This window comes from Paracoccidioides lutzii (genome assembly GCF_000150705.2).
Source record: "Paracoccidioides lutzii Pb01 unplaced genomic scaffold supercont2.21, whole genome shotgun sequence".
Taxonomy (NCBI): Eukaryota; Fungi; Ascomycota; class Eurotiomycetes; order Onygenales; family Ajellomycetaceae; genus Paracoccidioides; species Paracoccidioides lutzii.
Window position 1 is genome coordinate 158,036 of NW_015440967.1, and position 14,502 is coordinate 172,537.

General features: G+C 45.4%; 4 protein-coding genes across 4 annotated transcripts; 2 read left to right on the forward strand and 2 right to left on the reverse strand.

The window, feature by feature from the left end:
- Positions 1 to 983: 983 nt before the first annotated feature.
- Positions 984 to 1,841, reverse strand: PAAG_06958 (hypothetical protein; the record flags this gene model as incomplete). The annotated part of the gene is made up of 6 exons (XM_002791001.2): positions 984 to 1,100; positions 1,140 to 1,173; positions 1,230 to 1,308; positions 1,409 to 1,457; positions 1,590 to 1,634; positions 1,659 to 1,841. 6 exons carry the CDS (start codon positions 1,839 to 1,841, stop codon positions 984 to 986), a joined length of 507 nt encoding a protein of 168 aa, XP_002791047.2.
- A 387-nt stretch (positions 1,842 to 2,228) lies between these two features.
- PAAG_06959 (hypothetical protein) lies at positions 2,229 to 5,215 on the forward strand (the record flags this gene model as incomplete). The annotated part of the gene is made up of 2 exons (XM_002791002.2): positions 2,229 to 2,478; positions 2,703 to 5,215. The coding sequence occupies 2 exons, from the start codon at positions 2,229 to 2,231 to the stop codon at positions 5,213 to 5,215; spliced, it is 2,763 nt and encodes a 920-aa protein (XP_002791048.1).
- Positions 5,216 to 8,461: 3,246 nt separating this feature from the next.
- On the reverse strand, positions 8,462 to 10,036 carry PAAG_06960 (mannan endo-1,6-alpha-mannosidase DCW1; the record flags this gene model as incomplete). Its single annotated transcript, XM_015846075.1, has 3 exons — positions 8,462 to 9,076; positions 9,151 to 9,857; positions 9,943 to 10,036. The coding sequence occupies 3 exons, from the start codon at positions 10,034 to 10,036 to the stop codon at positions 8,462 to 8,464; spliced, it is 1,416 nt and encodes a 471-aa protein (XP_015700510.1).
- Positions 10,037 to 12,429: 2,393 nt separating this feature from the next.
- PAAG_06961 (aldehyde dehydrogenase) lies at positions 12,430 to 14,280 on the forward strand (the record flags this gene model as incomplete). Its single annotated transcript, XM_015846076.1, has 4 exons — positions 12,430 to 12,575; positions 12,710 to 12,940; positions 13,016 to 13,815; positions 13,904 to 14,280. 4 exons carry the CDS (start codon positions 12,430 to 12,432, stop codon positions 14,278 to 14,280), a joined length of 1,554 nt encoding a protein of 517 aa, XP_015700511.1.
- Positions 14,281 to 14,502: the final 222 nt, after the last annotated feature.

Consider the following 14,502-nt stretch of genomic DNA (forward strand, 5'->3'; position numbering starts at 1 on the left):
TGCACAGATGGGCTGGGAACACCGCTCTCGGGTCGCAGAGGCCCAGATCCATCCTTCATTAAGGCCATGATTGATGCCACTTGGTGGAAGGAGACATGAATGTTTCCTGAATTCCACGACGTTTCAAATTGACCTAGTTTCGATGGAACAACGTCCTCGATGTGTACACAGATCAGCTGCAGGTCACCTTGACTGTGCAAATCAGCTACTGGTGGGCGACTATGCCTGACCATCAGGTCCCCAACGCAGGAGATATTTATAGACTAGCGAAAGGGAAATTTTGATTTCTCCTGAGTTCTGCTTTCAGCAGCTGGGTGGTCATAACAAAGGTGTAGTGGAACCGCATACCCAATAACTATTCAGTGAGATGGTAGAGATGATAGTTACCACGTCAACTCCCTCTTTCTATACAGAAAAATATCGCGGTAAAGATCGATTCGAACCTTGAGGCTGCAAGTGGGAAGCTTCGAGCCAAAATTACTCCGTACTTGATTGGAAACAACTAGCGACGTATTTAATGCGATCAGGAGGCATTGGTCTGAAGTTTATCAGCGTCCCAAACCCCTGGGCGGACTGGTACAATACGTAAAGCCAGATTTCCCGCTGATATCAGGCCGCAATCTGCACGCGTGAGGCATCCAATCGGGGTGGATGCCAAGCGTTGATGGCCAATGAGGTCGGCTCAGGTCACTGGGCCAGTGTTTTGATCTCACCTCACTTGCTGCCTCAACGTCAATCATCCATTTTCTTCTGTTTCGCTTCTCTGACTCCAAAACTCCACATTTGCTTGACTGCATCTTGCATTTATTTCCCTTGGTCCGGTACGTCAACTGCTGACCGTAAAGGCTGAGGTCTCTTGATTTGATGCCGCAACCTCCAACTCTATGCAACTGGCTTCCTTCTGATGATCGAGACGTTCCGGAATAGGCATTCTATGCCTGGTTGTGTGCTGCTTAATCCTCAAGCATACTATTCTTTATTCTTTATGGAGTATTTTCATGGCTGGTCCCGTAGAGCTCCACTCTCTGGCGCCATTCTGCCCTGCTATATTCATGCGGATAGCCGTTCTGTGAATGGTACCAGTCTCCATCGTGCTTCACCTATCATTATGCGTGATCAGTCCCAGCCACCCCGCGTACAATGTAATCTCGCGGCTGGATTATTGAAGAATGACTGAAGCCAAGCCAGTAATAACCCGGCGGAGAACTGCTGCAATGGCTCCGCCGTACCCCAGCCGGAACCAATTGCCGGAGACGTTGGGCAGAAACCTAAAGAAATCATTTCCAAGGGCAAAAATCAACATGCCACCTGTCTCGCATGTTATCGTAAGGCATTGCCCTAGCTGATGTTTCTGGCCCTTTTCTTTGTTTAGTTATGGAGTTCTTTCTTCCTCTAGCTGTGGGTCAACTGAAGACTAGGCGAAGTTCTGCCGTCTTTATTTCAATTGATTGAACCACCTGATTGGAAAGATATTAATACTGCTTATTTTCTAATGGTTTTCTACTTTTGCGTGGTTTGCTTTGACTTCTTTTATTTCCTTTTTTTAATTTTTCTAGTATTCATCTATTTCCTCCTGATTTTGATTTCACCTTTCCAAGCCCCTCATGCTTACAGCATCGTGCATGCTTTCGGCTCTAGGACTTGCATCAGCAACTCACTCTAGTGCCGTTGGTACATATCTGTGAAATTGGCGAGAATCCGGTCGTGTCGTGAGACGTGGCCCAATAACCTATGATGCCTCCACGAATTGGACGATGAAATTGTCTGGCCCCTAGCAGGTCGCGAATTCGTCTTGACAGGGCCTCCACCACGCCCCCAGTGGAAGATACCTTCTGCTTCATGTGCTAGGGCAGTCAGAAATGAGCTCTGTTGCATTTTCGTTCCCTATTACATTGCCTCCTTTGCTATTCTTCGCCAGCTCCCTCCTCTCATATCTTACACTTCTACCACCTGGCCATTTCATGTGTCACTCTCTTTGACGACTCATCTAATTTTTCACCCCTCACCTTACTAAACTTTTAAGTCGGCGAATCCCCATGCCAGCGCCCTGTGCCTTCCTTTACTCTCATATATCATTCTCCAGTTAAAAATGGGGGGAAAGAAAAAGAAGTTAAAGAAACAAAACAACAATCACCCTCCCAACTTCACAAATCTTTCCAACACTGACAACGATATCAATCCCAATTCATTTCCAGATGGTGCTGGACTAGTGGCCGCACCCCCTCAAGATGTCAAAGCCTCAGTTCGAGTATGCAAAACTCCCTCAATTTACATATCAGACGTTCGACCTTAAGACTCTCAAGTTCTCGAACGTCCCGGTCATTCCTCTCTTTGATAAAGGAAGAACAGTCGACAATGATAAAGTCAATGCTGACGTTGAGTCGAACAAGGATGAGGGTCAGGATGAACCATCAGAGACTGACCCAACTGAACCTACTTCACCCCTTGAAAGTGCCTCACTTCCCGAGCCCCCCAATGGTACGTAATTAATTTTCTTCATCATCTCTCTCACCCCTTTCAACTTTTCCTTGCTTCTAGACGTGTTTTACATGTATCACCCATAATTTATTTCGTTTGGTGCGTTATGGTATATTCTAATTAGGGGATTCCGAATTGATGGTTGATATGCGAAGATGCAAATATAGACGAGATACCTTTATCTGAAATGATACCCACGGACATTCCTACTGACTCTCTTTCAGGTACATCTGAGCAGGAAGCTCAGAAAAAACTAGAAGCGGAACCGATTGAGGAGGAGCCTGCTGAGGAGGCGCGGGAAGTTGCTGAAGAGCTTGAGGAGGTTGCAGAGGAGGTAGCAAAAGCAGTCGGAGAGGCAGCAGAGCAGGTAATGGAGGAAAATAATGAAGAACTGCGAGATGAGGATTGCAGTGCAGACACCACAGATGAGTTGGGGGCGGATGAGGGAAATCAAAATGAAATGGCTCAAAACAAAGATGCTGACCCTCCCGTGGATGGTAAAAGTCCGGAATATACTGGGCTCGAGGATCATGGGATCGGAGATAGCACTGGGGACTTTGATAATGACGGTAATATAAATCTCTACTATTTGGAGGGTACGACACTGACAAGCACAAAATATCCAGAATTTCCAGCTGTGGACCCCGAAGCTGAGGTAGATCAGGTTGAGGCGGAGAAGGAGGCGGAAGCAGAGGCTATTTATGATGATGATGATGACGACACCTTAACTCTGGAGTATTGCGATGAGGACACAGAAGAAACTATGGATGAGGCCAAAGAGACCGAAGTACTCACAGATGAACGCCATATCCCTGAAGCGGATATGCCCACTCCAGATGAGCTGATCAAAATCGACGAACAAAATTCTGAAACTACCGAACCAAGAAATCCCATTGAAAGTGGATCCCTTGAGCCAGAAAAGCAAGACGAACCTGAAGGACCTCATGAGGAACCAGCGGAATACTCTTTGGAGTACACAGACTCCCCCGAATCGTCAGAGGAAACACCATCCGACGCAGCTCCGGCTGAAGACCCACGAACTGAACTAGATTGCCCAGCTGAAGAACCAACCGCAACAAATCCCATGGAAGATTCAGACCCAGTGGAGGTACCCGCTGCCGAGGACCCTCCCGATGAAGAGCCGAGTCCTCTAGAAAAGCCGGCTGTTGAAGATCCATCAGATGAAGAAAAGTCTTTGCCAGAAGAGGTTCCAAATGATGAGCCACCGGCGGAAGTCACACCTGAAGAAGAGCCTCCCACCGAAAACCAACAGACGTATGATGATGATTCACCAGCGGATAGTGCTTCGTATGAAGTTGCCGTCGAAGAACTTATTCAGGAAGAACTCGCAGTTGAAGAGTCTCTCGCTGAAGATGCCTTTCCAGCAGAAGAGTCTATCCCTGAGGGACCGACTATGGAGGCCGCTCCTGAAGAAACTACCACCGGTGACTCACAAGGTGATGATCCGCCTGTCGAAGATAACCCAGTGGGAGTTTCTCCGGTCGAATATTTGCCTGCTGAGGACCTTCCTGCTGAGGACCGGCCTGCTGAATACCCGCCTTCTGAAGACCCGCCCACTGAAGACCCTCCCGCTGAAGACCTGGCGGCGACAGAATCGTCTCCCACAGAAAATCATTCTGCTGAAGAACTAGTCGCAGAAGAAGCCACCGCAGAGGGGCCAGTTGCGGAAGAATCGATGCAATCTGAAAATGCACCAGGCGAAGACGCCTCTCCAGAAGATCATGCCCCGGAGGAACTCGTTGAAGAGCCGTCTTCTGTGCCTTCTGCACTAGACGAATCGCTAACAGAGGCAATTTCTGTTGAAGTTCCCGCAGAATGGCCTCCTGCTGACGAAACAAGTGGTGAAACTCTTGAAATCACCAATGCAGAAGTCTTAATCGATGCTCCATTAGGGGAGTCTGCAGATGTTGTTGCATCCTCCAAGACAAGGCGGAAAAAGCGGCGGCATCGATCGCAGTGGGAACGTGAAAGGCGGGGATCCAAGGGCTCTTCTGATAGTCATGCTCTTCGTCGCCGAAAGAGTGAGCGAGGGCTTTTCTCTAACCCATTCTCTGAAGCTGTTGAAGCAAAGAAACAAAGATCGTCAAGGCCTAGCTCCGATGAAGAGAGGACTGAACAGAGAAGGAGAATGGACAGTCGCAGAGAGAGTGAATTACGAACTAGAAGACAGAGCACGGCAAATGATTTACTTGATACAAGCCGCCATTCTGGTGCTGCTGAGAGCAGACGGAATTCGACCTCTCATACCTTGTCGGCTCTAGCAGCCAAACCAGTCGCGTTGCTTAGGCTTATTGCTAATGGAGAATCCGAAACCAACGGACCCCTACTGATACTTAACGTATCTAATCAATACGAGACAAGAAGATTATCTGCCTCTCGCCCATCAGACTCGTCAAGTGATTCGAGGCCCCATTCCAACTCTCACTCGCATTCCCACTCACATCACAGGCATCGACATCATAGTGATAAAGAATCAAGACCTCACGAGGATGAGTCGCCAAGAAACTCAATCGACGATGGTGAGAGGCGTCGAAGAGAACATCGAAGATCGAGAAGGCCTGAAGAGCAACTGGAAGATCGACCAAGGAGGAGGGGAAGCCACAACGAGGAAAGCCAGCAGGAGAGAAGAAATTCTGAGAAATATATGAACGGTCCTCTAGACAGATTGAAGGATCGGTTCATGGGAAACCTGAAAGCTGTCCTAGCGGTCGCGTGAAAAGATCGATTTATTCTCGTATGTTTATGTTCCTTCTGTCTTTTCCATATTTTGCTTACCAAGTTGTCGATAATTCTTCCCCATTGTCCACTTCCTTTTTATGCTTGTTTTTATCGTCTTTAATTTTTATTTTCTCATCTTATATACCCGTTTCCATGATATGGTTTCTTTTTCTTGTCTCGGTGTATCGAATGAGAAGGGCGATGTGCTAGCATAACTGGTACAGTCCAGAAACAAGAATGGTACCTTTTTCTTTTGAACTGTACGGTTATGCTTATACTGACACTTTCCACGTTTTAATGTCAACCATTTGCTTCTATGTTTTCTCTCTCGACCCAGTCATCATCAATGCTTCACGCCTGTGAGAATTACAACATTTACCACCCCTTCTTACTTCCACTGTACGTCTTACTTCAACCACATAAATGCTCCTCTTTATGCCACGTGCCTGTTTGACATATGTATATATACCTTCGATTCTTTTCAACCTTCATCTACTCCTCTTCTTGTATATGTCCACACTTGATGTAACAAATATTTATGATTCCACTTTTTCTCAGTCAGTCCAATTCTATTCACAAAACCAAAAGTTCGGATGCAGCAACGTCAATCCCGCTGGAGGTTATGTTAGCTATTCATATTGTATCCTGATTTAAATGATTATTTTATCTTGGTTCAAAACTTGAGATTTATGCATCCGCATAGCTTAGCTCCCGCTACGTACGAATCAATCGAGTAGTTTCTCACTGTCCCGTGTGCAGGCACCGTGGCCAAAAATATCACTCTTTAGTCTGTTACTATGTGAAATACCTCATTTGTATTAGATAAGGTATTGGCATGCATTATTAAGCTTGAAGACCAAACACACCCAGCAGTAACTGACCGCAGCACCTAAAGCTTAACATCACATCTGTTCTTCATCCACACTGTCATAGTTGTCTTTCACTGCCACCAGAAAAAAATAGTGGGATGGCCGAAAATACTGATAACAAGTAATACTTAAAGAGTGAAGTAGTATGAAATATGACAGATAAGTAGCAGGTTTTCAACGCTTCGTTAAAATAAAATAGGCTTTATACTGCTGCAAATACTCGTAAAGAAAGTGTAGAAGATGTTCACCACCATATGGATGATCTTCTGACACGAAAGAATATCTAATCTCTAGGATATCCATTTTAATTCTATGACTGATGATTAAATATATGTTCTAGAATCGGATAGGACAAAGTTGGTTTCATCTTTTAGTCCAATGGTTCCATGAAAAAAAGCTGGCTCACCTGGAGCTCGAAATCCCAAGTTCGTTGAGATCTCAATAGGAGGTTTGCAGCAGGTTCATTCCTGATAAATTGACATCGATGTATATTTGGTGAACAAAATATGGAAAATTTGTGTTCGAACTGTATATGTTGATCTACCTTATTACTGAGGTTGATTTCTGTTATTGGATCAGGTGATCCCTATGGGATGGTACTCGTTCTTTGTCCAAGTATAGAGTGCTGGCCTTTTGCCGGGTAACATTTCTTCGCTATATCCTCGCACCGTTTAACTCTAATTTTAAAGTTTTCAGTAACTTTAAGCATAACATTTAACCATATTTTAACTTCCATTCTATTCTCAGGGGTTTTCCGCTTGGAAACGGGAGCTAAGAGTCACTGGAAACGAATCAAAGAAATGCAGAATGCGCTTCAAATAACAAGGTTAAAATATATACACAGTGATAGGGTGATTTTGCCAGCCTATCCCTTCGATCACCAACTACTAGTTACGCTAAAAAAGAGTTGTTTTACCTGAATAATTCGCCATTTTCTCCCGTCTAGCCGATAGTTATCACCCTCAGCCGGCGAATAGGAAATAAGTCATCCGCTTAAGAGAGAACGGTACTATTTATAACTGCTTCATTTATGCTTGTTCCATCAATGACAACATCCTACCTTGAATACGAAACAGGGATGGCAACTAAATGCCATCAGAAAAGGTTTAATGCGAGCTATTTTAGCTCCTAATAAGGACATCCAGTGCGGTGACAATTGGGCTTATCAGGATCAAAACATGATGATTCGTGATTGCCAAAATGCCTGTACTCAGCGGGATGCTAACAGCCCAAATACCGTGACCTCAATAATGTTGGAATGCTGATGCACCGTCATGTAGTGTCCATGAGCTATCATAGAATGATTGTAAGAATGCTTTGTGATGGCAGCGCCCTTCCCACATCGAAACTTCCTTATTTTACCCCTCTCTTTTCCCGTTTATTTCTTTTCCAACTTCCGCAGCTTCTTCAACTGACATGAGCGCACGGCCACTATAAGACAGTCCCATTTTCACTCGTTTACACCTGCAAGAAATGCATGTCTAGAAGGATTTTTATCCTGGGATTCTGGTATGCCCGGATATACTGTTGGGATTGTCTCCAGAGACAGCCAAGTCCATTCCAATGAGCAAACATTTCGTCAAAGTATTCATAAAGCCGGCATATGACCGTAGAGGGGCTGCACTGAAATGCTCTTCTTCCTGACACATGTTTCTGTGCAGGTACCATAGAGGAATAGTTTTGGCTCTCTCTTATAATATCTATTTCTTGAGGAGAAAGGAAAGAAAGGCAGAAATAGTCCAGACAAGCAGGTTCATACCGTTTCGCTAAAATGGTGGAGGGTAAGCGGCGAATCGTCTTGTTTTAGTCTCTCCGGCTGCGACAAGGAGAATCGTGAAAACATCTTAAGAATCCTGTTAAGTAAATACTAACAATCAAAAAAAAGGATAGATAACGATGAACTGAAAATAACACTATAACTGTCGCATCTTTTGAAGGGCTTTCTTCTCCCAGGTTTCAATGACGGTTACCGGGCATGTTGAGTTAACGAGGTTGATTGGGGAAACATAGATTATATTAGTAAGTTCACGACTGTATACATTCCACAAATGGGCGGGACGAAGCACGACGAGGCCCAGCGAAAAACCGCAAATAAGTGTAGAGGGGGCAAGGGGAACCTTTCAATGTGAGATTAACGAGATCTTTCTGAACTCTTGGGTGATAAAAAAAAATTAACACTCTTTCCCCAATTCAAGTATCATAGGGCTCTGCCAATGACATGCCATGAATTATGTAAATCAAAGAGGGATGTTGAAACTGTCAAAGAATGACATGGGAATAAGTTGTTTTCCTGGACGCAACTGAAGACAAAATCCTCTGGTTTTTTTAAAGGGTTTGTCTTCAAAAAACTTCTGTTTCATCAATCCATTACAGTGTCACATCACAAGCCCAAGCATAGTTGACAACCCAAAAACAGCAATGATGGCATCCCATTTCTGGAAGCTCAAATCCATAACCGACGAGGCAATGCCGGGAGATGAAGAATTTGATGGAGCTCCAGAAGTCGGTGTTCCTCCAGAATTTCCGCCTGACTTTCCATCACCTTGTGACTTCCCAGTGGGCAACTGGGTGACAGGGGCAGAACCATCTCCTCGTGCGGCAAGGCTTGCTAGAATAATTTGGAGGGTGGACAGCTGCTCTCCAAGAGTTTTGTTATTGCCATCACTCTCGTCACGGTCGTTGTCAGTGTCATCGTCCTTATGTAGCCAATGGAAGCTGCACCGTTGAATGCCATTTTCATTTTCACACTTTTCCACTGCAGCTCTGGAGGATGCGGTGATTTTTGGCAAGACGATGGCCTTTGCGAAATGCGCAAGCTTCACCGTTGTTCCAAGAGCCCGTGACAAAAACACCTTGAAGATTTTATGGTCAAGGTTGCATCTCTTGTTGGCTTCGCAGGCTGGTTCGATCATAACATTTTTGCTGAAAAATTCGTCCGTGCTCTTCAACAGGCCTTCGACGCGAGTTTTCCAGGTTGGATCTCCATTCGTCTTAACACGTGGTGTCAGCAATGAGAAAACAATAATGGGGGGCAAAGGGGCAAATTGGAAGATGAATTTCCTACCGTATTGTATAAATTAGCGGCACCAGACAAAAGGATGCCGACATTAATGCTCCATTGGAAGTGGTTAAGCTGCTTGCAATCCTTTTCAGCATCGGTACCATCAAATACTTTAAAGTCTTTTGTTAAAAGACCGACATGAGACATCCAATCCCATGTTTTTGTTGCCCAGTCTAAATAGGTTCCGTTTTTCGTGTATCTTGCCAATCTCGAACTTAGCTCAAAGAATGCGCCATTGGCCATGCTATTCTTGTAACTAGCAGTCGGATTATTACTACGATTCACTTGCCAATTGAGCCCTCCACCGCATTTCTCGTTGTCCCAACGCCTAACTTGTGCTTCGAAAGTGTTTTTGGCCAGATCCACCCACTGCAGTTGATCAGATCCGGGAGCGTCGAACGAGAATTCTGCAGCCGATAAAGCTGCCAAAGCCCACATGGCCTGGTCATCGTTCGCCAAGTTCCTTAACTGGCTGGCGGGTTGGAAGTCATTCTGCTCGCCTTTTTGTGACAACATCCCCTCCTTGGCCAGGTTGTTGTAGGTTGAGTCTCCCGTATAGTGCCAGTAGTCCACTAGCGTTCCTAACATTGCACCTGATTGCCACCAAAAATACGGCTCTGGGAGAATGCCAACAGTTTGGCCGGGTTGGTCGCCCTTGTAGTATTTAACGGCGCCCTGAGCTACAGCCGCCGCAGCTCTCTTGGTGGATTCTATCCAAAACCACATTCATGTTCGCAGTCGGTTAGTGGAAATGGCTCTATGTTTCTTTTCCAAAAAGATATGATAAAATCTTACCAATAGAATCAAGATCGGAACCGTCAAGTGCAACGGTAGCCCATGGTCCAAGGCTGACAACAGTGGCCAGCACGGCCCACAGCTGTGACTTCATAGTGGAAGTCTTCCTATCCCTAATTCCTGACGGGAGTTGAAGAACAACCAAACAAGACCGCCTGATTAGAAGATGCAATAAATAATTGATAACAAGAGAAAGCACCCTTAGATATAATTAGTTATTATGACAAATAATCAAAGAAGCTGGTGCCATTATGGGGGAAAGGCCGAATATTTAAGAGGAGCGGCGTTCATGGAAAATATGAGTTACCGAAGATGCCTAGAGATACGGAGATATCTATCGATGTTAGTAGCAGTTCTCCAGAGCTAGAACGCTAACAACTCCTCCGTGCCTCGTCGGGCAGAATGTTTCATCATTCGTTATTAACGGCTAATCTTCGCAGCCGCGAAATCTGAAGAGTCACCTTCCGATGCTCCTACGGATGTCTCACAACCCCAGTCGCATCTGTGCTGGACTACAATGTGGAAAACGGATAAAACTCCCGATCGGGCTGTCTGTGTTTGGATACCCGAGTATTCAACTAAACAGGATTGGCTGGCTTCGGTTTATTCTGTTTCAGCACCTCTGTCCTCTGTCAAGAGACTGAAATACGGCTGTTCAAGTGCCGGCCGTTAGGCTGTCGCTGACTTGGGAGGTAACTAATCTGTAGGTAAAGCTATTAGTTAGTTGAAAATGGGTGTTTCAGTCAACTCGAAATCTCGCTTATATTAACAATCTGGCTGACTTGTTCGCTAGTGTTCGCAACATTTTGCCCTTATAGAGAACCGTGAAACAAATGACTTTCCAATCTTTTGGTATATACGGTTGTATATATTGATTTAAATGCGAGACAATATCTATATATTTTGGACTGTTTCTAATATCGGATGGTAAGCTGGGCTTGGGTGTTCCTCAGCGAATGTTTCAGTCATTTTCTGTCCCCTGACGCGAGTCATAACTAATTGACCTTTTTGCCCTTCCTCTCTCTAGCCTTTTGGCTGCTTTTCTCATCTTCTGGCGTCAGGGGTAGTGTCAGAAATCTTGTAAGTTTGATGACCCTGAACGTAGTATAACTAACTAGCTATACCACAGTTACAGGAAACCATTGCTATAATGATTCAATCCTGGAAGCCCATTCAATTCGTTATATAGAGGTTGAGCGTTCAAAGTACGCCCGAATATCCTGCTGCTGCTGGTTTGCAAGCTTCCATGCTCCTAACCTCTCTCACAGTAAGTAAGCTGTTGAATTAGACTCTTATCCCCCTGATCCTGCTGCTCCTCATACAAGTGAAGCCTTCTAACCAAATCTAAAGCCTCCGAAGCCGTATTCCGTGGAAGGTTTTTTATATTCATATCCTCATCCTCATCACTCCCGCCGTCAAGAGTCTAATTGTGCAATAATATTCTGTTGGCAGCGCTTCTGCTTTGAAGAACAGTGGACAGTCTGATCAAGATGACCATAACATGAAGAAAGGATCTCGGAGACGGAGGATAGGGTAATCTTTTGATTATATAGCTTCTCAAACCAATGTCCTAAGGCCTTGTTGCTGAGGGTTGGATTCTGCAATTTATGAGCGCGTAGAGTTTATCTTTTCAAAAGATTGACTGAAATCGCGGTTCCTGCGCGACATTTTGTCTCGGGTATAAAGAAATTTTGTATGACGAATGAATTCAGGAAGGAATTTTTGTTCGTTATATGGAGGTTCGATATATGCTCGGGTTTCAAAAGGTTTTGCTGTAGTTATGTCAAATTCAAACCTCGGTCCATTTGTAGCGGGTAAACTATTTCTCCGAGCGGCGAAACAAGATCATTGGACCGATGAAAGGATTGGCCGGATTCAGTATCCCTGTTTTGGTATTACAGATACGCAGTACTGTCACAAGGAGTGTTTCTTCTATTCAGTGGAGCAGTTTTATCACTCCTTTCTCCATTTCTGAGCAACAAATATATTCATTCCTAAACAATCACTTCACAGTCTCTTCGGATACTTGATATCTCTGAGGACAATTATCCGGCTCATTCTGCCAAATTAATCCTGTCATTGATTGACATGGGGGCACGCCAATCATTCAAAGGATATCGCGGTAACTGGTAGTATATAATACGACTCGGGAATACCAATACACAGTATTACGGCCACTGGCTACTCTCTCCGCAAACTCCAAAAGGTTTCGTTCAAGATCCAACGGTCCGACCAAGCATCATCACTTTGGAGCTAACCCTCACTGACATGTTCTGCTGTTCCCGAGGATGGAAAAGGATGTTACAACGGCTGGCAGCTTGCGCTCGAGCTATATAGTCCCAATCTGTGTTTGCTCCTCACTCCCATTTCCATTTATCAAGCCATCATCTCGGAAGTTTCTCGAACCTCTGATAATCCGCTTCCCCTACTACCCTTCTCTTTCTTTAAACTGATACACAGGGCTATTGAGCCGGAATCCGTTTCATCATGGCTGCTGTCGACGTCCCAGATCTCCAATTCACACCGGTAGAGGAGATCCCGGGAAAGGCTCAGAAAGTGCGCACCACTTTCTTCCAGCAAAAGACTCGGCCTATCGAGTTCCGGATTCAACAGCTCCGAAAACTATACTGGGCGTAAGTTTTACCGCAAATAGAGTAACTCTTTACTAGATTGCTGGACCTTCGCATACCTAGAATTGGGGAATATGGCACTATAATCAAATATTTGCAGCATCCCGTTGCTAATATTGTTAAAACTATGACTACAGTTTGAAAGATCGTGAGCACCTCGTCACAGAAGCTCTACATCGGGATTTGGGTAAACCGATATATGAAGCATATGTTTCAGAAATTAGCCTGTGCGAGAATGACATCATCTTCGTGCAAAAGAATCTTGCCAAATGGGCGAAGGATGAGAAGGCACAGGACATCGATTTGACCTTTTCGTTCATGAAACCTGTTATTAGAAAGGATCCCCTGGGTTGCGTATTGGTGATTGGGTGGGTTCTCCTTTTCCTTCATTCCGCCTATGTCACTCGTCGACAGAGATCTGATAATGAGCCATCAATATGAAGAGCTTTCAATGTTCCTTTTAGTCTAACCCTTTGTCCCTTGGTTGGAGCTATCGCTGCAGGGAACACCGTGGTGGTCAAACCCAGTGAAACGTCTCCAAATTGTGCTGCTGTTTTGCAGGAGATCATTGAAGCTGCCTTCGACCCCGATGTTGTAACTGTTGTTCAGGGAGGAGTTCCACAAGTTCAAGCTCTTCTAGCTGAGCGTTGGGACAAAATCTGTTTCACTGGCAGCTCAAATGTGGGTCGTATTGTTGCCAAAGCTGCTGCACCCAACCTCACTCCCGTTCTACTCGAGCTTGGTGGCCGCAACCCAGCATTTATTACCAAGAAAGCAGACCTGAGGCTGGCCGCTAGACGGCTTCTATGGGGTAAAACCTTCAACGCCGGCCAGATTTGCCTCTCCCAAAATTACATTCTCGTGGATAGAGAAGTGCTGTCGCAACTGGTGACCGAGTTTGAAAAGACATGGAAAGAATACTATCCTGATGGCGTCAAACCCTCCCCTGACTACTGTCGTATCGTCAATGATTCTGCTTTCCGCCGGATTAAGGGCCTGATCGATTCAACCAAAGGCAAGATTCTCCTCGGGGGCACTATGGATGAAAAGGAACGCTTTATAGAACCCACCTTGATCCAGGTTGATTCCGTTGATGATCCACTCATCCAACAGGAGACTTTCGGTCCCGTCATTACACTTTTGCCTGTAGGCGATCTCGACGAAGCCATCAAAATCGCAAATAATGTCGACAGCACTCCGCTGGCCCTCTATCCATTTGGAACCAAACAAGAAGTCGAGAAAGGTGAGTAAAAATTCTTTTCTTCATCCGGTTTCCTAGCTCCCTCCTGCAAAATTCTAAATATAGAAATACCAACTCTCAAATTCCACAGTTCTCTCCTCCGTCCGCTCCGGGGGCGCTTCGATCAACGATTCATTCATGCACGCCAGCATTCCCAACTTGCCCTTCGGCGGCGTTGGTGAGAGTGGAACGGGCTGCTACCATGGGCGAAGTAGCTTCGATGCCTTTGTACACCGACGTTCAATCGCTTCCACGCCCGGCTGGATCGAGCGTGCTCTCACCATTCGATACCCTCCCTATGCGGGCAAGTTGAACAAGACCCTCAAGACTAGCACTCTAGCGCCCAATTTTAATCGGAATGGACAAACGACTATCGGCCTTCTGGGTTGGATCGTGTGGTTCGCCACGTTTGGCGGAGGAGCTAATAAGTCGGGAGCAAGCCGTGCAGCCGTTGCAGCTATCGGTTAGTATATCAGTTCTCTTTATCTCATCTGGATATTCCATTTTGTTATCTACAACCCTCTCCATACAACACGTCACCGGATATCCTTTCAATCCTTACTACATGTATGCCGACTTGTTTGTGTTATTCAAATGGACACAGAGCCGAATGCCGCATCCTAGACTGCCCCTTATTCTTAATTTTTGGTCTCCCGTTTTACCTCGTCGTTCATGTTTTCCCGATTCCCC